The sequence below is a fragment of the Vigna radiata genome, chromosome 4 (genome assembly GCF_000741045.1).
Source record: "Vigna radiata var. radiata cultivar VC1973A chromosome 4, Vradiata_ver6, whole genome shotgun sequence".
Classification (NCBI taxonomy): Eukaryota; Viridiplantae; Streptophyta; class Magnoliopsida; order Fabales; family Fabaceae; genus Vigna; species Vigna radiata.
In genome coordinates this window covers 9,861,008-9,884,554 of record NC_028354.1, presented here as the reverse complement: position 1 = coordinate 9,884,554, position 23,547 = coordinate 9,861,008, and the positions used below count along the sequence as shown (strand labels likewise).

Sequence of the window (23,547 nt, the reverse complement as noted above, 5' to 3'; positions counted from 1 at the left end):
CACTTATGAAAAAGGGGTGCTACCCCTAGCGTTGTCGGATACCATCCGAACGCCCCACTTATGAAAAAGGGGTGCTACCCCTAGCGTTGTCGGATCCTATCCAGACCCTCACTTATAAAAAAGGGGTGCTACCCCTAGCGTTAACGGATCCCATCCGGACGCCCAATTATAAAAGCGCCAACGGGAACTACCCGAATGCCCAACAAAGAACTTCACTCCCTTGCACTAACGGGAACTATTCGAGCACCCAAGCATCAAGAAAGAGTTGGCAGACGACTATCCAGACGTGCAAATATGATCTTGAAGTAATCACTCTGAACGCCCAATGGCAGAAGCGCTTACAAATAAGTCAATATCCCACTTATATCGAACGACAATGATCGTCCATGTAAACGATACAAAATCAAAGTCAAAGTACTTGATAAAGCAAAACATATAAGTAACGCAACAAAAACCAACATCACGAAAAGTTCAAAGTCTTAAAAGCTATTACAGAAGGAAACAAAAAGTTAGCCATCTAGAGTCGGGACCTCCTCAACAACGACATCATTCGTCATCACCACGTTAACATCCACTGTCGTCACTTGTAGAGTCACTGGCAAGTGTACCAGATCGTGCAAGTAATATAATCGGTAAAGCCCAATATCGTTCTTCCCATGAGACTCGAAAGGTTTTCTCGTTCGTGTGAATTAAAATCGTAAGACTTGTAAAAACAAATAATTGTGGTGAATGCAAAGACAGAAAATAAACATGCAAAGTATTTGATTCAATTGACGAAAAGAGACTATGGATGAATGAAGTTGTTAGGGGTTTACAATTTCATCCTATCCGCTCCTGATGAGTCGATATTTTATTGATTTCACTTAGTTTATTGTGCTAGAATTAATCAGGGAATTGTGCTTAATTGTCNNGTANTTTNCNGTNTTTNNNAATTATGCTTAATTTGACCGGAAATTCTAATTTTAATTAATTTGAATTTTCGGAGCTAATTATTTGCATTATTATTTTCAGGAAAATTTTGGAAACACAATTTGGGACATTTGGAGGACACCAAATAAATTCAAGACTCTCAAATTAGACATTTTAAATTTTAATTGTATTGTAATTTTAATAGTTTAAACTTTTCAGACAAGCTTGTGCACATTGGGCCAATTTTTGACAAAAACATGATGGGCCCAAGTAGTAAAAAGACACTTGATAACTTTAGGGTTTTTAGGGTAGACCCCACCCTAATTTTTAAGGACACATGGCCCTTAGAAAATGGCACCAGCCGTCATTCTCTAGGACTCACCTTTGCTACAGCAGAAACATTATTGGGGGGCTGGAACGTGTTTCTTTTTGGGAGAGCTTTGACATGTTCTCGGTGTTGGGCATTGGATGAACCAATCTCTTATGCTTCACTTTCTTTTTTTTACATTTGGTTGAAAAGAGAGAGCGCTGGTGGGGATTGTATTTCCGCTCTTCTCTGTGAGCAAGTTGCACGTTTTTTTTTTTATATTTGCTTTGGAAAATGTTGAATTGGATTTCAATTAGAATGTGCATTTCATCCTTTCATTCCAGCCCTCACTTATTTAATTAACTTTTGCTTTGAATGATTATTGGAGACAAACCCTTGAAGATTATTCACGTTGTTACAATGGAATGAGGAGAATCACATATTTTGTTTTTCTTTTGCTTTAAGAAATGAAGGGGCTGTTACGTGATGATGGGATGAGATAGCACACTTTATTCTATTTCATTTAGTGCAGCACATTACGTTCTTGGAGGGAGAGCCGCCACTTATTTTATGGAAAAATTCTTTGAAAGTCTTGAGAGGTCTTGGAAGGTGTGCACGACATGAGTTTTAATTTTCTTTGGGAGAAAGGGTGCAACCATCCTCACATAGCAATTTTAGTTAATTTTAAAATGGAGATTTTAGAAAGCTTGCACTTAGTTTTAATTTAGATGGAGTTGTCACAGTTGCTGGGAAGTCACGGCCCAGAGGTCAATTTTAGCCCATTTGCAATTTTAATATCTTTAGTAGGTGCATGTGTTATGTGAATTGGTAGAAGAAAAATTATGTTGTTTATTTCTTTAGCTTTAAATTATTTTACAAAGTATCTTGAGTTGCTTTTTATCTTTTTAATTTAGTGTGGCATTTTGATAGTTTTGATTATGTCTGGATATTTATATCTTGCAGTGTTAGGTTTAGCATTGTCTTTTATTTTAATGTTGTCTAGTCTGTTTGGTAGTAATATTTTAATTGTCATGTTAGCTTAGGTTCGTCGGGTTGGTCATTAATAAATTTACTTTGTTTTCTTGAGATTTCTTTAACTGTTCTTGTGATTATTCTGTTCTGCCTGACATTCTATGAAATCTGATTGCGTTCTTGCAATGGGTATACGCTTAGTTTCCCAGTTGGTGATTGTATCTTCGCTTAGTTGATCGATCTTTATAGGACACATTAGATGGAATAGGTGTAATGCGTTCGCTTAGTTCGTGATTATGATAGCATGATTGACCTTCGCTTAGTCGGTTAGTTGTGATGGATTAAAGGCTAGAGTAGATTATTCATGAGACTCTTGCACTTTAATTGCCATACTGCTGCTTTGATTCTGCTCAATATTTAATCTGTTGTCTGCCTGCGATTAGGTATACGCTTAGTTGCCTTATCGGTGTCAATTCTTTGCTTAGTTGATTAGACTGTATGATGGATGACTGATTAAATTTGTGCATTGCATTCGCTTAGTCTGTAATTTTGAAGACCGAATTAGCCTTCGCTTAGTTGGGTGATTCGTGTCAGATTTGGATTAGAGTAGTGTGTGTTTGTCGTTAATCTAGGATAGAAAGCATAGTAATTGAGTTAATGACCAACCGTTTTCATTCTGCATTTGATTCCATTTTTACATCTGTGTGTGCAATTTCGTTTTTAAATTTCTGTTGCATCCGTGTTTTAATTTAGTTCACCATTGTCATGGGGAACCTAGATGAAAAGTGAAGGAAAAATGGAAAAGTAAACCCTAGAAAGGATGAACCACACCGTACTGGGAGAGGCTAGGCTCTGATACCATCTGTACGGTGTGGTTCGAGGACGAACCAAACGGAAGTTGGTGGGCATGTGACACCCGGGCACTGACGAGGGCGGGGAGTGATCGCCGGTGCAAGAGGCATGGTGCAGGGGGCACGGACAAGGAGCGACTCCTGGCAGGCTTCCAGTGGAAGGGGTGCATGGACGAATCGAACATACACCAGAATGAGAGGGATCTAGAGACTGTATAGGTATGGGAATATACGATTGAAGGATAGCTTAAAGGAATTGATTTGGCTACTCATATCAACAAATGCATTTGCTTTTCGGTAGCCTAACTCATAAGAACTCCATGGTTAAGCGTGCTTAGCCTAGAGTAATTATGGGATGGGTGACCTTCCGGGAAGTTTTCTCAGAAAGTGTGTGAGTGAGGACAAAGCACATTGGAAAGCCTCGTGTTGATGTGTGGGGGCAGTCAGCAGTCCCTATAAGTTGTCGGGACATTACACCCGGCGGTTTGCCTCTAATCGCAAATCCGCGCAGTGCCCATGTCAGGTGCCTTCTCCTCGCCTTGGACCTCCCAACGGTGAATTTTGCTGCCGGGCGGTTTCTTGACTCTTCTTTTCTTCAATTTAGTCCTTTATCTTGAGTCTAAGACCTTCATCTTCAACCCCAATCTTCACTTTCATCAAAATCACTACGAAACAATGCAAAACAAGCATAATATCGCTAAAAACAGCTTTTGACTCTCGACTGACTCATTTATTGAGTTTTACTTTACTCTAAGCTCGTTCTAAGTCTTAAAGGGTGTAATTTGGTCTAAATTGTATGAAAATAATTGTTTTTCAACCGTTATCATCGCCACAACAGTTTCTTCCGGCCGTGCCAACTCCCCATCCTCAATAAAGGTGCCTTCTGGAATGTCATGAAGAGGAACCATCTGTTCTTGATAAACATCCTTATCGATATCGAACCCTAGTCCTTCAGGGGACACCTTGGGAAGAAAAGACATCTGTCGTAGAGCTTTCCTGAAGCCCTTTGTATGCTCAGAGACTATAGCCTTCAGCATTTAAGCTCGAGTCGCTGCGTCATCCTCAGCACTTTTCTTCAAAGCCCCAACAGCTTGTCGAAGATCATCTTTATCCTCTGTCAAACTCGCAATAGTCTCCTTTGCAAACTTCAAATCAGCAATAAAACTATCCCTTGCATTCTTCATTTCTAAACTAGCCTTTTTAAATTCTCCATCAACACTTGGTTGTCAGCCATCATCTGGGCACATTGGCTATGGGAAGCCTTTATCTCTTCAAATTCCTTTCTCAGGCGATCCACCTCGGCCCTCAATTGCCCCCGGTTAGAAGCATAAACTAAATTGTAAGCAGCTGTCGAACCTCGTAATAGGAGTTCTAAACAGGTCTCATCCATAGTTTGTTCGCTGGTCTCTGACATAACTTTCTGCTCAGCAGCAACAAAGTTAAACTCGATTTTATGGCTAAGGATAAAGCCTGGATCCCACAGTCCTCCCGGCAAGGGTAAGATAGCCTCTGGGTCAGTCGGCGTCTCAATGCTCTTCCCCTTCTGGGCAGCCTTTGGATTATCCACCGCCCTTTCAGGTTTCCTTTTTCTCCTCAAGGTTTGTTCAGGTGAAGGAGGACGCTCATCGATGACTATAACTGGACTCCTCTGCGAAGAACCACCTTGTGAAGACCCGCCCGGTAAATTAGCCTCCATGGACGCTTTCTTGGCCAAGTTAAACCAATCACGAGTTGGAACCTTTCCCATGATTTCTGCAAACAAAAATCAACAAACCAAGGTCAAACAGAGAGAAATATAAAGCCTAAAGGAATCACTTAGAGGACATACCGGACACCCTCGAGTTCATGTCATTATACTCAAGGCAGCTGATTATCTTCCGAGAGGAAAATGGACTTGACAACACAATCAACACATCAAGATCCTTCAATTCAACATTTGTCATCTTCTCCCGAGGCCATGAAGTTTTAGACTGAGGTTTTCTGGTCCAATATAATGGAAATTTAAGGGTACCATCTTCGTTAAAAAAAATGGACGACCTGATTTTGTGATGGACACTTTGAAAAAATGGTTTTTGAAATCTTTAAAAGAGTCAGCAAAAAGTTGAAGAATGGCGTCCTTAGCAATGGAGTTCAAGGATACCCGGCCCTTTTTAGCTTTGGGACGCACCCTAAAAAAATAAAGGAAAATGCCAACTGTTGGCCGAATGGCCAGAGTTTGACACAGTGGCAAAAGCTTGCATATAGCCTCAGCTGTTTGGGTGAAGTTGAGAGGGGGCTACGTTTAAAACTCTCAAAACATCCATTTGAAATTCAGAGAAAGGCAATCTAATATACAAGTCGAAGAACAAGCTAGAATAGAAGTAAAAGAAATCCTCCCCAAATGCTTCTCGGCCATGAAAAACCCTTTCATCCTCCCGACACGCAACCAGTTTTATGGCAGTACAGTAACCTAGGGTTCTAAGCACGCAACTATTGTTTACCCAGTCCAACAAAACATATTTACTAGTAAAAAGGCTAAAGTGATCACCTACGTCGCGGGAAGCCCAACCATAGTCAGAAATAGATGAAGAACATTGACTTTCAGGTTCTTCTACCACGACACCACCGTAAACGAAAACCCTTTCCCCAAAAAGTACCGATGAGATACCTCCTGATGCTTCAATCGGGTTATCACGCCCCTTTTCCTCTTCACGAGACGCAGTACAATCAAAAGACGAAGAAGAAGCCATTGTTACCTGAGAAAAATGCAGAGCGTTAGAGAAGGGGAGGTTCGAAAAAGAAACACAAAAGCAGAAATGACGATTTGGTTCGTCAGCAAAAACCTAAGCACGATAATCATGAAACCGCTACTTGCGCCCCACACCGTTGGATGATATTGATCTAGCAGCTATAATTCAGATACCCTACCCCTAACCTTAGAGCGGGAAAGTCTAGTAACTTCTCCAAAAAGTGAAACGACAACATTTAAACGTCGCATTAAAACCCCTTTTAAGTCCTTTTATAACCACTATCATCCGGACGATTATCAAAGACTTGGGGGGAGGGGGATGATGTACGGTACGATATTCCGGACGGACGGTTGTACCAAATGTGTATAATTGGGCCATAGAAGGGTCGATCCTGGTTATTAGAATTGGGCCGATAACCTCGTTATTGGGCTCGAAAAGCTTTAAAAGAGATTTACTAAAGAACCACAAATAAAATAATATTTGTCAACAAAAGTCGTTTCCGGAACATCAGTAAAGTTGTTTATATTTTAGTCTGTTTATATTTCATTGATCTCATATCAGTTCTGAGTCTATAAATTAAGAGCCAGAGACGCCAGTTAGGTACACTTCATCCACGCCTCTCACACACATTATTCATATCACTGAGATTTTACTCTCTTCCACCGAGAATCCTTCTAAAGAACTGAGGTTCTTCCCTTATAACACACCTAACTTGAGCGTCGGAGTGCCTTTACAGGTACCTCCCCCCCCCGGCTATAACTTGGATATTTTTGGACGGTTGAGATTGAAGGAGAACGGAAGGTCAAAACGCAGAAAGAACCACTGATCCAGTCCATCCGAATGCCAGGAAGTAGCGGAGCCACGTCATCAAGGTTAATGTCTCGATCTCTAATAAACTTCTTAGATTTAACAATATGTAAGTATTTTTTTAAAATTATTAATTCTCACGGAGCAGTAACTTCTTTTAATTATGCAATACTAAATATATAAATTGAGAAAACATTGAGGTGCAGTAATAATCAGATACACATTGATTACATTAGTATTGAGACTATTGTTTCCTGTACCCCCAAAATTACTAGCTGCACCCTATAATAATAGGAAAATACTCACCTACTCTGCACCACAGCAATGCCCCGCTGTTGCCACTATTGCCGACACTTCCACCACAACCAGTAAAAAAGGAGTTGGAGGATAAAGAGAAAATGCAAAAAACAAAAAAAAAAATTCTTTTGTAAACACATCGGAAATTTTTTTCCAAAACACATTTCAAGTAAAGTTTTGATAAATATTTGAAAATCTTATTTCAATTTGATTTCCTAATGTATTTAATGTGTTCCAAAAATTTGATTCAAGAAATTTTTATATAAATTCTACTACAGAAATTTTATTTCGAAAATCTGATTCCAGAAATTTAAAAAATCCAGTTCCAAAAAGTTTCCACAACATATGTTCCAAAAGTCACTTTATTAAAAGATAAAATATCATTTTAAAAATTTATGGGTGCGCAAAGAAATTGTGAAGCTGCAGGAAATAAAAACGATTGCAACTCAGCACACAGGGATTTTGCTCAGAAATTCGTTCAATGAGTAAAGTTTAAGGAATGTATCACTCTTTTTAGCAACTCAGCTTTCCACTTAGAGAAAGGAAAATACACTTTTAAACCCAAGATATGACTCTATTTCATTTCGGCCTGTGGTTTCTATAGAACAGCACTGTCTTCGTATTTCACTTGGGCCAGACTGCTCTTCTATAAATTCTCTGGAAGTGCAACGATTCTTCTTACTAACTGCAAAGCTTCCGGAACCCGAGTCCTCTAACAACCGCTTTTTCTCCTTGAACATCGAAAAACTAACTGTTAGGATATAAATGGAAGTTATGAAAGAAAAGTGCTTTGAAATACTAGAAATATTTAGTTCTCCATCCATACCACAGAATCTTTAATTTCTTTTTACATTTACAGGTACCAACCTGGATACTGGATGCACATAGTTCAGCAGCAGTTTTCACATATGAAGTAAGCATATTCTCGTTGTCAATGTCCAAGGAATTTGTCTCTCTTGCCACACCAAAAGCAGCGCTCAAGGAACTGAGATTATTCTTTGAGAATAACTCTGTTCTATGGATTATTGGTTCCAAATAGTCAATCTTATTTATCCGTCCAAACTCATCGGATTTTCTCCGTATATGGTCAAAAACAGTTTCTACAGTTGGTTTTCCATGAGTTCCTGCTTCAGGTCCACGGAGGAAAAAAAAAGCTTTTGCGATAGAAAGAAACAATGATAACATGATATGCAAAGCGACAAAACTACTTGCTGAATCACATGACACGTTCTAGAAGGTGTACCTGTATCAACTATATTTGAACTTCCAGGTATATGATGATCGTTTAAAGTAAGATGAGGTCGGATACCATCCTGTTCTGCGTTTTTGAGCTCAACCGGCAAATTGACACCATTTGGTTGAGGAACTTCAAGTCCGTCTTCATCATCCAGCACAACTATCTCATGATGATGATTACGCCTCTTCAAACGGCCATTATCTTTTGAAAGAAAGACCTCCAGTGATGGACAGCGAATGTTATCAAATGCAGATAGGAGAGAAAAGCTTTTAGCTTTCTGACGAATGTGGTCAAAAACTGTTTTCTCTGTGATCATTTTGCATTTCTCCTCTTCCACCTCAAGAGAATGCCCATCTTCCACTACAAGAAAAATGCTCATTACGATTGCCAAAACCCACTGTAGAGCAGAAGAAAGATGAAAAAATGTTTTCCAAAATCATAAAGGTCAATATCATCTGGAGTTGTACCTTCATCTAAACTTTCATCCAAGAGGTCGAAACTTGGACTGCAATAGAACATAAAAAAACTTTAGATATGAAGATTATATTAACAAGGAGAACATAAACAACTATATCATGCATTTCAAGGGAAAACGACTAACATGGAATCCTTGTCCACGCTCAGGGTGCACAGTTCTTTCGTTGGTAAATGAGGTACATTTATGTTGTCATCTTCTATAACATATATCTCTTCTGTTGGAGGACAAGAAGCCTGCTTCCTGTTTCTTTTCAAAAGCACAATTGAATTGCTCTCTCTCATTAAGGAAAGCTTTTGGTGGACATCAATGCCAACTGTATAGACCAAACTGAACTATTGAGTGACAACTGCACAATTTAGACAAATTATGCTGGAGAAGATATAATTTAGACTTCTATTGACCAAATCTTACTGTATTCCTCAAATATAAAATCAGCTTTGATAGTTTGCTTCTCTTGTGGAATGGGCACAAGAATTGTTGCACAGTATGGGCTGCAACATGAAAAAAGAAATTTATCATAGCCTAAAATTTGTGTGACCGTAAGATTTGTGTAACTTCATTCATTTGCATAAGCAACTCGAACGGCATTTCTAATTATTTAAAGCTTAACAGTTGACATTATCCAGTTGATAAGATATCATAAATTGCTACAAAGTTTCATGCAACAAAACTTTGAAGCCGCCTTTTCACATTTAGAATGTCCAATATGTTAATCTGTTTTATGAACAATGATGTTTTGTTTAAACATTGTTCTCAAAATCCTCCAAATTAAAAATCTTTGCACCGTTGTAGTCTTGAATGCTCTTTAATATTTTTTTAAGGTTTTACTAAAACATAAAGGCTAGGTTTTAATCATGTACCTGGGGAACTGATCAACCCTGTGGTAACGATTTGGGGAACATTAAACCTTGATCAGATGAGAAAGAACAATTTGCACACTTAGTTTGTCATAATACCAACGAGTCAATACCATCAATAATATTTTTTTATGAATTGTAAATTCTTGTACACTATGAAGTCGAAAAACTGAATTAGTAAGTCATCACCTTATCTTTTCATGAAACAGAATAGTATTGTCCTCTGAACCAATGATCTGTGAGAAAGAAATTTGTGCAACTTATTTTAATTGTCATATGCAAGAAATTCTCCTTAGAAGACATTCAAATAACACACCATATCAGCATAATGTCCTTTAACTGACTGGCCGGACTCTGCTTTCCTAGTCAACGTCACTACTATCTTGGACTTTCCTTCTATATGGTTTTCAATTTCTGCAAGCTTCACATCAACTTTCGGAGGCAGAGATAGTAGAGAATCTTTAATATGGTTACCAAATGGGTATTTTCGACCAGTCACTAGCTCTATTCTCCTAGGATCAGCTTCAGCAAGTGCCTCAAACGATTTGACTCCCATTGAATGCAGTGCCTAGAAAGAATATCAATATAAGAACATTACCCAACTGGTTGCTTGTGCATATTTATTAACTATTATGCGTTAATAACATCAACGCATCAATAAATATTACCTTTGCTGTGACCATCCCAATTCCAGGTAACTGTTTCAGAAGGTATGGACTGTCATCCCAAAGTTTCTGGTCGAGTGATTTGGCTAGAAGTGCTGAATTCACAGCTCCTTTGTAATTCCGTTTGTAAACAAAGTACTCTTTCATGCATTTTGCTATTCTAAATCCATTTGAGCATATAGAATTCATGTCCTGTAGCATCAAGTTTACTCAATCACTAAAGATTTTAGAATGTTGATCAACAAAACAAACTGATGTTATAATACAACACCTGAATCAAAGATAGGTCATGAACTGATGGATCTCCAGTTAAGCAGTCATTTGCTAAAATAAATATCTTTTCTTCTCTTGTTTGAATGCGCTTTTTCTTTCTCCCTTTATCTCCAAGAATGTGAAAGCGAAGCCGTCCATCTTTATCAGCATTGATATCATTTAAGAGCTTCTTCTCATTGCGTCTAAGCTGTATCCCTTCATTTTTACAGTGCAGAATTGTCAAGTTTTAATGTCAATGCATTGGTTATTAATTTCTTTATACAAATATAACCACCGCACATGCAATTTCTTCTGCACTGCACACAACATGAAGTGCATCTTCCAAACTGCAATTTTCTGGAGTCCGCATTATCTGTTTCATAGTGTCAAATCTCAAATAGTACTTTGTCATTAACCTTCCAGGATCTAAGGCAGGAAAAAGAAGACATCAGCAATAAGTGTGGATTGTAATCTCTTACCAATACATCAGGAATATTCATTATACTTAAAATATATTAATACCTAATGGTCGCAAGAGGAAACCGTCTTCATCAACCCAGACCATTTGACATTGGGATAATTCTTTAACTTTATGCACGCATATATCTGAGAGAAAATAGCTTCAATGATTTATCAAGGGAAACAAATGGAGGGGGAAATGATGACAATTGTACCTTGTACATGTTTCTCTAAACTATCACCAGAAATGCCTTTCTTAATTGCATAGTTCACAGGATTCTGCTTGTGCATAAGAATTGTCATATGGGAGAGGAAACTAATGAACAAAATTATAGGCATCCAGAGTTACTTACCGTTTTCATTCTAACATACAAGTAGGAGAATTTAAGCCACTCAATTGCTTTTGTAATATCAGATACTGTCAGTTGAACTATTTCCGCAAGTAAATGCTCCGTCAAACATGAGAGCAATCTATAGTAAGCAAACACTAATTATCTGAATGTGGTAAATATGTAACGTTAGCAGGCCATGAGAAATAGTCAAAGCCATAATATCTATACAGCAATTTAGGGGGTGACAGTCTTACTGTGATTCTACCACTTCGCACCCATTTAAGAGATTCTCGTACAAATGAACCTGTCGTATGACATTATGTAAGAGCAGATAAGAACACGTCTTGTGAAACAGTAGAGCTCGTGGTCAAAATTAAAGAACATTGTGAGTACAGGAACAAATAAGAGAGCGAAATGATTAGGAAATATATATATATATATATATATGTTTTTTGCAAGTAGCAGAGTTCACCGTTTCTCTCCTTGTCATGATTATAACCATGCCCGTATCATCAAATGGGGGTCGGCCTGCCCTTCCACACATCTGAACCATAAATACTTTTTCCTCAAATGATATACACAACATGAAACAATTAAACGCTATTTTTTATTAGCTAAATTCCTGATTTATAACATCTTTATTGATTTCCCTATAATTTCTCCACAATGTATACTTGAAAAAAATTGCATACTTGCTCTTTTACTTCATTAGTTGACAAATTTTAATAACTTTAAATTAGTCACATATTAAGCAAAATTTCATTGTATAGATATAGGTAAAGTTTCCTTTTATAACTTTAAAAGATTCCTATTAGATGGGGTTCTCTCAATGATGAGAACCATTCAGTCAAATCTAATATGGTACCGGAGCTTCAACTCTTAAACATAAATCTCTTGTATAGCTACAAACAATTTTTTTCTTGAATAATGTTAAAGATTCTTATTAAATGGGGATCTCACAACAATGAGAGGCATTTAGTCAATGGATATGGTATCATAGCTTTATCTCTACAACCTAAATCTCTTGCTATGCTCTAGAAGCTTTCCCTTTTGCTCTTTTCAACCCAAATTTGTGTTGGGTTCTTAGTTTTCAGATTCTTGAAATTTTATTTGGTGGGAATTTGTTCCTCTCAATCATGTTTGAAGAAAATTTTATTGTATGATTCGAAGGGAAAGAATTATTTTAGTTACGAAATTCAATAGAAAATGTTTTCAAATGGCAAGAAATTGTAAGGGCATAACATTCTTCACTTTTGGGGCTTCAAAATGAGCATATGATCCTTACCTATACCATCCCATACAAACAGGGAAAATGTTGTCCGAAACCTATTAGGAAAACTTTTGATACAAGGAATCAACAATCCTAGTGCTAGATATATTGCATTTTATGCTAATTAGGGAAACTTAGACTTTTACTATTGTTTGACATCGGTAGATATTGTTAATATTGTTTTTAACAATATCTTCTATTTGCCATATTTATGTTTGGTTGTCATATATACTTGTATCATTCTTCATTATAAATATATTATCCTAGGTGTGTTTTAGATACAAAGAGAGATTAGTCCTATACCTAGTTTTACTATATATTAATTTTGAATTCATCCAGAGAAGATTCTTTTGGTTCTTGTCATAATATATGTGCTTATTGCCTTGATTGGAGAACCTTGGTTTATTAGGGTGTTTCTCTCTCCATGGCTTTTTCTACTGCTTCTTTTGATAGAAGAGACCAATTTGCTCTTTTCAATGAATTTCTCAAATGGTATGGGATCATCAAAACTCTAGTTCCATTGCTTTTATTGCATGCATAGGTATATTTTTTGTTGGCCTAACTCAACCTTCTTATCTTGGCCTTTGGGTTCTTTGATTCAAATCTTTGTTTTCTTCTTTATCCTATGTTAATCATTTTCCATCTTTAACCATTGGTAATGTTCTTTATGTCCTTGGGTCCCTTTTTAACTTATAATCCATTAGTCGTCTAACTTGTTTTCTTGATTGTGTTATTTCTTTAATCAAAATTTTTGTTTGTTTACAGGACCGGAATTCAGGACATATAATTGACACCGGATATGAGTCTTGTAGCTTTTATCATCTCTCTCTTTCTATACATGTTGACACAATTAGAGTCTCCATCTTATTTTCATGCTCAATTAGGTCATCTAGTCATGTCAAATTGCAAGAGCAAATTTATCTAATTTATTGTGAGTCATGTCAACTAAGGAAACATAGTCATAGTTCTTTTCCTCATAGTACATCACAACATGTTGTGTCACCTTGTGCAATGGCTGCCATGGGCCGAATATTAGTATAACACAACTTATCATGACTCCACACAGCCCCAACTATGGCCGCAAGCTCCCCATTAGGTGAAATGTGTTCAAGGTGAAGTTAGAGGTTGTTCAAGGCCAGGACAAAATTAGCATTTAGGAATAAATTGTTACAGTGAAAATAAGCACCAGCTCAACCAGAAAGCAACCACAAAGGAAACCATACACCAGGAAACACATGAAACAATGATATTTTAGTACACAAACCATAATCATGAATCACACTATCAAAAGCTATTCATGCATTAATAAAAACACTAGGGGAGCATATAAAAAGAGTATGCACATCTTATTACGAAATACTATAATTTCAACATTCACAAACAACTAAAATAAAAGAATTGCATATCTTTTCCTAGATTAGAGTCGTGATGCTAAATCAGAGCTTCAGCTTCAGTTTGGAAAAACAAGTATATTGTGTATCTAAAATGGATATAGACCAGAAGGACACTTCTGTAAATTGACATAAAAATATTGCCAAATTTAAGAAAATTCAATAAAGACATGTCTAAAGGTTCACTAAGAAACCTCTCTTTTCCATTCAGCACATAAGTAATTAGACCTCTAGGAAAGTAATTTTGGCTTGAAATACTTCCCCTCATATATTACTTATCTATAAGTGAAATAAATAATTATGTCCTTTAAAATAAAGAAACGATGAGATATTTGTTATCTTTGTGTATGGTTTGCAACGTAGGAGATATCTTGAGGGTCGCGTGGTCTTATCCGTGTTATATATATGGGAAGAGAAGGCTTTGGAGGAAAGTTGAAAGAAGGAAGCATGTTTTGTGTGTGCAGTGTATCCAAACCCACAGTGGGGAGTGGGAACATTCCCCAAATCACCGATTCAGATTCAAATTCTCTTCCAACGAAACGTTTTTCCAGCAGAAACAGGGTTCCGAGCGAGCCTCCGAAACCCTCTGTCATGCAGATGCAACGCATTGTCGGCGCCGGAAGCTTCAGAGACACCGAACCCCTTCCTCTACCGTACGTTCCTCTCTTCTCTCAATCTTCGTCGAGTAGTTTCGCTTGTTCCTCAAAACGTAGTTGATTGCGATGAACAGGGGCTCCGACATGCGAAAGACGGTGATGGACTTGTTCCTAGGTCAAGCTATAGAAGGGAGAGTGCAGAAGAAGATGAGAGAGACCGGAGAGTGGCTCGACGCTAATGCCGAGTCCAAAATCACTTCTTCCAGTACCTTCTCCTTTCACAGCTCCATTCTCATCTCTAATTAATGGTGATTTTAACGTCCTTCTTCTCTTCCCTCTCCCTTCTGTTGTTGCAGGAAAAGGAATCTTACTGTTTATGGTTCAATGGATGCTACCGATTTGGACAATATTATTCCTAATAGCTTTTGGAGCCATCGAATTACCATTCAGCAACCCCTTCCTCGATGATCTACTCATGTGACCATACGTCAAATATATGTATCATTTTCACAACCTCTTTCTTCTTCCTTTTTGGCTCCATTGGTTATCTTCCATTGTTTTTTATTTTGTGATATCAGTGTATACATGTTTTATTGCTCTAGATGGAAAATATTTGAAACTTATTTCTTTTATTATTATTATTATTACTATTATTATTTTTATTATTATTTCAGTTTAAGTATAAATTTTAATATAAATTTCTGACTTTTTTTTATATTAATAAATAATGTGTTCCAAGAATTATTTTTACAGTAAGATAACTTTATTAAGTTTTGAGTAACTTGTTCTGATCAATATTATCTGCACATAAAGATTAAAATAATCTTAAGTTATAATTTAATTTCCAGGTCTAATTTTTTCTCACTCCTAATTTTAGATTTTTTTTTCTCGTTTTGAATAATCTGATTACTGCTGCAGGTAATCAATTTTTTCAATACCTTCTAAATTTTATTAATATGAAAAAGTCTTTGTTTACTTAATTCTGAAAATTTGTAGATTACACAATTAAAAATAAAAAAATATGTTTTTTCAATGTTTTGGATTGATGATCATTGAATATTTTTTGAATTATCAAATTCAAAACAGTATTCAAATTATATATACAATTATTTGGACATCTCTAAACATTTGTGAGATGTTCAACAAATTATATATACAATTATTTGGACATCTCTAATCATAATGAATCTTAAGAAGCTAACCTGCAATATAGTGGAGCGATCATATTCCATATAGAGACATTTTTCCTTGTTGCTGTCCATAATATTTCAATAAACCAACTTGTAAAAACATATTTTTCAACGTGCAAGAGTGAAATGCATAAAAAAAGATGACATACAAGTGCTGTGTTGATTTAATAACCACGGTATGTGCTGGGAGATTGATTCCATGGGCTAGCGTATTTGTTGTGCAAAGTACTTGAATATCTCCCTTGAGAAAAAGGCCTTCTACAATATTGCGATCTTTGAGGCAAAGCCCACCGTTGTGATAACCAACTGTAGGAAAACCATTTTCTAAAAGTCACAATCAACCAATTGGAAGTCGTATCACGTGCATGGGACTGTAGTCAATTTCAAATAACAATTATAGTTTATCCAATGCCTAGAACAATAAATAGATTCCTTTCATACCACCGTAAAGAATGTATGACTGCATTTGCTTGTCACTGCATGATAGAGAAGCCTCCCTCAGCCGATCTTGTTGTTCTCTATTCTTAATGAATGGATTTGATTGACCAAAAGTCATTACTATTTGAGATAGTCGCTGAGCAGCTTCTTGTGCTCCTTTTCTTGTTGAACAAAATACAAGAGCAGATTTCCCTCTCGAGTATTGCATGAGAATATCTGAAATCATTTGTACATATAGACTGGAAATAGTTCTCATTGTATAGAAATGTCAATAGCAGTGAAAAGCTACAAGCTATTGATTGGCAGGACGACTTATCTTTACTAACCGAAAATATAATTTTGAAGGCGCTGCATGGTAGTTGAGATGTATAACGCATAAATAAAAATAAGTTTGATTAGTAAATGGGTTATTTAAATGTAGCAGCTCCTAGAGCAAAATCAAGATTGATAATCTCTAAACTTTGTCAACTCAAACAAACCTTCTCAAAGAGGAAGTCATTCTTGGCACGGGCATAGCCTATACAAATATGGTAAAGAAGGGTATTAAAACATTTCTATATTACTAATATTCAATCAAATTCACAGATTCAAATTCATAATCTTTGTTGCTTTCATCCCTATTTTTTCTGACAAAAAAGCTGATTCAACTTGGACGAATAGATTTTGTAGTGGGATGCAAGAGATGGAATGATAATTGATCAGAAACTAAATTAACGATAGTTGAGTTCTATTATATTTGCGTACCAAAAACCTTGGTTGTCAGCTTTACGGGCCTCATTTCTTCTCCAAACCTGGGAACATTCAAAAAAGCAAATTGGTCTCAATATCGACTTTCAGTATTATAGGATAGAGTCCTAGATAGATGTTTAGGTGGAAAACTACCTTTTGATCCCTTGGTCAGGAACCTCAAGCCACTTTGCTGCAATAGTGCATGTATTACATAAAATTCTTGCCACGGTTGTTGGCATGTTATTTGAATTTCACAGTAACAACATCAATTAATAAAAATTACCTAGATCCTCAATATTTGGAATTGTGGCAGACACAGCTAGGAAGCGGACCTGAGCCAGAGGATTTGATTTCAATTTTGGATTGCCAGAAACGATTTTTATTCTACTAACAATTGCTTCAAGGGCAGCTCCACGTGGATCATTCAATAGATGAACTTCGTCGATTAGTAAAAGTGCAATGTCACTGAAAAAGCTCAAGCCACCACTTTCTATACCGTATCGTGACACTGCATCAAATTTCTATTCATTGGAAAAAAGAAATCAAGTTCAGCTATCTCCCAGAGTGTCAATAAATCAGTCAGCCTATTTCTTTTGTTTGTGTACACGGCCAAGGACAGGCCCGTCAAAGGTAGACATATTTTAGGAACACAACAAGGAATGCTGATTTAACACACATAAATCTCTAAGTGTAGTTTAATTTCTTATTGAAAAATATATGCTTCTGGAAGTTAAGGGTATCGGGGAACATATGCATGCATAAACTTAATAATTCATTATAAAATTAAAATACATCCATTTTTCGGGTGAATGTAAAATATGGTCTTGATCTGCTTATGTTCTTCCATTTGCATACTGACCTCAGGAGTTGTGAGAATAATATCAGCTTCTAGTATATTCCTTGGAGTGTAAGATTCACTGTCACCTGTCAGCTCCAGGCAATTTATTCCTAATGGCCCAAACTTTTTATTCCAATCACGGAGCTTCTCCTGTACTAAAGCCTTGGATGGGGCTATATAGATCTTAACACGAAGAGTGAAGATGATTGAATAGTTACTATACATAACGGAAATACCCATAAAATGTGCTTCATACGATTCGTTATCGGGCTAATAACATTAACACGAATCAAAAAATAACTTGACCATAGGCTTTTTCTTTCAGGAAAGGACTTACTGTTTTAAGAGATCCCTTTTCATGTATGAATATTCCCCCAGCAGATATGAACCTGGAAAGTAGCCTCAAAATACAAAGCTCAAAGAGTACAGTTTTACCGCTCCCAGTTGGTGCAGAGATGACCATGTTTACATCAGAGTGGAAACAGATAGGAAAGCATTCACTCTGAAGTGAATTAAAATATCTGCATGCCATATAGTGAAAGTCATGTGAGACAAAGCCAGGAAACCAGTATTTTCTGAACCTGATCAGTCAAAGCGTTGGAAGGAAAAACACTGAATTTTATTTTATGTTTCAAAGATAAGTGATAGATGACTTTCATCTCTTATTTAGGACCTTGGGAAGTGTGACATGAACTAAAGGGTTATGCCTGTTTGCATCAAGGGAGAGAGGAAGAGAGGATGAGGAAAATGAAAGAGCGAGCTTGTTTGGGTTCCCTGATGTGCACAGAAAATCCAGTTATCAAGAAAGAAAGATGTCATCTCACTTTTACCGTTGTGAAACAAGAAAAATGTGTGGGACAAGGTAGACGAAATTGATACTATTATTTGGCCGAACAAGCACTTATGATATCTTTCACATGAAAAAATTATATGTACAGTACCTGAAACTAAAACATGAACGAAAAGGCTGAGGCAAATCGAAAACAGACTTCAAAGAATATGAATCCATAGTCAGGATGCTGAATTAACGAAACAAAAAGAAGTTAAAACAGAACTTCAGTTCTAACTTACAGAAATGAACGCAATAAAGCTAAAATGATCAAGAATATCGTTAATAAGTATTGAGATATAAAATTAAAACTACATAGAACCACTACTTATTCCGACTAATTTTCAGACAATAGTGATACTAAAAAAAAAATTAACTAAAGAATGACAGAAACTTGACATAAAAAAATGATGAAAAGAGATCCGACAAATTCTGCAAACAAATATCTGCAAACCAAAGCTTCTAAATATCAGCTAAACGTAATTCAACCTATCTCTCTAACTCAACAAAAAGAATTAAAATATTTTCAATAAATCGACAACTAAAATCCTTGAGTATTGAAACCATGAAAAAAATCAGCCGGATAAATTAAGAAATCCTCACCGCTCTCCCCAAATCAAATAATTTCTCAGCGGAACAAATCTTCATGCTATACTCGAATGTAATGAACGGTTAATCGATTCGAAATATCTAGATTGTACAGAATAGAATTGCAACACAGACCGATACAAACTCAAACACATAAATGTAATCTGAGAAAGACGATTCTCGACTACTTCTATATAGAATTCAAGTACATCGGAAACAAAGATGAAAACAAGTTTTCTATTGTATCCTAAAATTCAGAGACAAATCGAGTTTCTCGAGTATGCTTTCACGAGTAGAGAGAGAGAGAAACCTGGGAGAAGAAATGAAAGAAGAGTTCCTAAATTATTCAGAATGGGGTTTGAAGTGGAGAGAAGGGTTAGATAGAAAGGCGAGAGAAAATGATTCGGGATTTAAGGGAGGGTACTTTTGAATGGAGTGTGCAGGAGGGAGATGAAAGTTGAACAGGGTATTATTTATAGTTGGACGCTCTTTGGCGGGGGAATACGGCGAGGCTTTTCGTCCAAATAATTCGTTTAGAAAATGTTTATCCATATCAGTATCTATATCTTTTTTATTATTCAAAATTAGAAACTTTTATTCTTTTAATAAATTATTATTTCATATATACAAATATTTTATCGTAACATCTAACTAACAAAGTAGAAAAAAAAAATTCTCTAATACGTTATATATAAATTCCTTTCTTATGTTATCATCAATATTAATAATCTTTTAAAGTGATAATACAAAATTCATAATAAAGTGTAAAAACTAAAGTAGTAAAAATGATAAATTAATATACAGTGGAAAGTAACTCTTACTTAACACTAATAAGAGTTTCAGGTTTTGTGTGTAATCAAAATGTAAGTGTTTAAAATGTTTGATTTTATATAATTGAATTGTTTTTATTATAATATAATATGTAATACATAATACATTTAATTATTTTAATTTAATATAATAAATAAAATCACACATAAATAAATATAATAAAAAAATTGTTATTTAATATAAAAAAATGTAAAGAAATAGGAGCGAAAAGGAATGTTTCTTTACTAATTATTTATATAATACTTGACTTACTTAGTATATACGAATTGTTTTCCTACTTTTATTTCTATTAATATACAAAATTTACAATGAAAGATACTGACGTAAATAAATGTTAACCATAGTAGAGTAAAAAGTAAAACAAAAAAACTAAGAGCGATTCTTTGTGCATCTCACCAACATCCTGCATCTTCTAATATTTTTGTAATTCTAACTGTATCCCTAATTCTACCTGTGTAAGTGTCAGTGAACATATTTTGGTTTTATAAAATGCTTGACCCATCCACTAATAAAATTGAAAGTTTCTTCTATTGCTGCATCTCACGTGAAACCCTACACTCTGGAGTCTTTCTTTTTTCTCCTCCTAGTCCAATACATAGGAAGGTTAAAAAAAACTATACACAATAAACGGAAATGAAGCACCCATAAACCACAGTTCAAGTGCGGTTGAAGTGTGTAAAAATAAAGTATACACGGTAAAACCGCAGTACCACTGAAGTGTGGTTATGTTTTTTAAGATGCACAATGAAATGGCACTTGGAAGTGCACCACCACTTAACCATAGTTCAAAATGTAGTTATGACTTTTAAGATGCATAGTGAAACTGCACTTGGATGTGCGCCACCACTTAACCACAGTTCAAAATGTGGTTATTGTTTTTAAGATGCACAGTAAAACTGCACTTGGAAGTATGTCACCACTTAACCACAGTTTGAAGTGTGGATAGGATTTTTAAAATGCACAGTGAAACTGCAACTTGAAGTGTGATGTAAGTGAAACAGTGAAAAAATGCTACTGTGATGCAAGTGAAAAAACTGCAAGAGGGAAAGGGGGTGCATTCATACTAGGGTTTATATAATCAGAAGAGAAGTTGGTGATTAGGAGGATGATTGGTAGTTAGGACATCATTAAGTCATCATCAATTATGTTTTCACTTTAATAAATGAAGGACAAATATGTAAATTTGGGAGCACAGAGTTAAATAGGTGAGGTGTAGGGAGCATCCCCTCAAAAACTAATAGATACCAAGGAAGTGCTTTATATTAAAAAAAGGTAATTATCTATATTTTACTTATAATTATGTTGTAGTTATTTAGAATTTTTATATTTTATATAATCAAACCTTTTTATTTATTCCAACACAGTGTCAATATTTATTGTTGAACAAAATCAAGAGGGAGTGAATTGCTTTAATGTTAAAGACTCAAATTTTAATTTTTTTTCCCTAAAAAATGTGAGTTTTATAAACACGTTTACTTTATTTTAAGGTTCAACCATTCTCGTAATCCCTATTTATGTTGGATTTTCTCAAATAGGTCCTTTTCTTCTTTTTTTCTCAATTGGTTCCCTAAAAGTGAAAAATATGAGCAATTGGATTCCTGCCATTAAATTAGATTAACGGGGTTAAATTTGAGATTAGTTGTTAGTGTGAGGTGAACTCATTAAATTATGTGGCATAAGCATACCATGTTACGTGTAAAATGTGTAATTAAAAAATTAAGGAAAAAGAGTTTCTGAAAATTGAAATTAAAACATCACCAAATTAAGGTTCATCAAAATCAAATTGGGAACGAGAGGGTTGGAGATTGGAGACGTAACCATTTGATTGTTGAAAACAATGCACACCAACAAGCTACAATTGCCACAATGTTCCAAGCAAACCAAGGAGAATAACAAGCAGACTTCTAAACCATCATCAACAACCTAAACAATGTCATTGCCAGACATTTCCCAAACCTGCTCAACTACCTACCCAATCACACAACCAAAGTCACCTCCTCTATCTTTTCTGCGCACTAAATGATGCTATTTAAGAAGTTTTGTCATCTCGAGAAAGGATGACGTCAAGGAGTCTAGGAGGTTTTATAGATTACACTTCCTACTACTTACTTAGATACAACTTTATTTACTTTGATACACTATTTTTGAGTATATTTATATCCATTGAGTTTACTCACTTGCTCTAATGTTTTAAATTATACTTACTTCAATGTCTGTTATGTTATTTGGATTCATTGCATAAATTCAATTAATTATGACTTATGGTAGTCATATATCACTCATAACATACTTAGTCATTTATGCTCTAGTTTATTGTAGCAATATACTAAGATAATTGTCTTATATTGTGTACCCTTTTTAATCTTTATCAAATAAGAGGGATTAAATTGAGATCAAGATTAAAATGCTAAACTCTGATAGAAACCATATGCTACAAAGAAGAATATGAAAGATATGACATAAGGGAGAAAACTGATTAAGGGGGAGAATACATCAGGATTGTATGATAAACTATGATAGGATAGACAATTCATGGGGAGCATACCCAAAGTGTTAAAATACAAGTTCACATCTAGTACATCATATCATAAATACACATACATCTTTTGCACTGCATAAATTATTTTTACCTATGGAAATTATATTATATCACTCACACTTGAGATATTATTGCTTTGGTAATGATGTCCTCTGATTTGATACTGTAAAACCAGTGGGAAGGTATAGTTTAAGGACACATATAGTCTAAACTCATTAGCTTAACATCAATCTCAAACATATTTTGTTTAGCATTAGTATTTGATAAACATAAAAAAGGGGGAGATTGTTGAGACAAAATAAAAATGGCTAGCAACTCAGGTTTTGAAGTTTATCAAACAATACTCAAGGAAATATTGCTTATAGAAAACAACATCTGATGAAAGAAAGCATTTTCATTAAAGAATCATCCAATAGACAATATGAGTAACGAACAACATCTTACTGAGCGAAGCATCTCTCTGAGACTCAAACAATGTTTTATAAAGAAAATGTTTTATGAAACGTATCATCTAACAAAAGCCACTAAACGATATCGAAAAACATATGTAAGCGTATAATCAATAAAGTGAACTCAAACTAGCACTAAACGATAGAAAACTGCTAACAGAATATCCAAATATCATTACGTCTGAACTAAAACAACATATGCATGTTTAAATGATAAAGCGCCTAAAAGCTAATTTTACATGATATTATGTGAAAAACTTGATAAGACAAAAATCTATTAAATATGTCATCTACACCGTTTATATCAAAATTACCATGAAACGATGCATTAACTAAATGATGTTGAGATATGTAGGAATGCTCTGAACACAAAATGTATTTCACAACTATAAGGGATAAAATATTTAATGTTGTAAAAAAATGTTTTTATGCTTGCATGCTTTTGTTCTTTTTATCTGTCTAGGAAATAACAATACTAAGCTTTATCTCAAAGTTTTAAACAAAGAAACATTGATAAACAAGAATCTCTGTTCAATGGGGTTTGTATTGTCTAGTTCTAATAATCTTTCCTTTGGTTCTAATATCTTCAAATTATTTGTATGATAACATCAACTAGACGAACTTAGCTTTATATATATACTATGTTAGAAAAATGCTTACAAAATCTCGAACCGCAATTTCCTGAGGCGTGTAAATCACTGTCCTTA

The 23,547-nt window shown here is 35.4% G+C and overlaps 2 protein-coding genes across 2 annotated transcripts; one reads left to right on the top strand and one right to left on the bottom strand.

Annotated features, from left to right (window-relative positions):
- Positions 1–7,280: 7,280 nt before the first annotated feature.
- Positions 7,281–19,609, bottom strand: LOC106758335 (DExH-box ATP-dependent RNA helicase DExH17). The gene is made up of 29 exons (XM_014641268.2): positions 19,332–19,609; positions 18,546–18,623; positions 17,942–18,125; positions 17,626–17,787; positions 17,050–17,287; positions 16,920–16,956; positions 16,782–16,828; positions 16,517–16,554; positions 16,364–16,385; positions 16,041–16,253; positions 15,749–15,905; positions 15,612–15,663; positions 11,625–11,696; positions 11,407–11,456; positions 11,174–11,291; positions 11,036–11,099; positions 10,884–10,967; positions 10,662–10,787; positions 10,381–10,577; positions 10,113–10,301; positions 9,761–10,012; positions 9,634–9,680; positions 9,448–9,465; positions 8,999–9,078; positions 8,711–8,900; positions 8,577–8,614; positions 8,116–8,469; positions 7,740–7,996; positions 7,281–7,603 (listed from the first exon to the last, which is right to left on the bottom strand). The coding sequence occupies exons 2-29, from the start codon at positions 18,611–18,613 to the stop codon at positions 7,406–7,408; spliced, it is 3,552 nt and encodes a 1,183-aa protein (XP_014496754.2). The 5' UTR covers positions 18,614–18,623; positions 19,332–19,609; the 3' UTR covers positions 7,281–7,405.
- Positions 14,117–15,041, top strand: LOC106758844 (probable NAD(P)H dehydrogenase subunit CRR3, chloroplastic). The gene is made up of 3 exons (XM_014641837.2): positions 14,117–14,466; positions 14,544–14,674; positions 14,766–15,041. Exons 1-3 carry the CDS (start codon positions 14,219–14,221, stop codon positions 14,888–14,890), a joined length of 504 nt encoding a protein of 167 aa, XP_014497323.1. The 5' UTR covers positions 14,117–14,218; the 3' UTR covers positions 14,891–15,041.
- Positions 19,610–23,547: the final 3,938 nt, after the last annotated feature.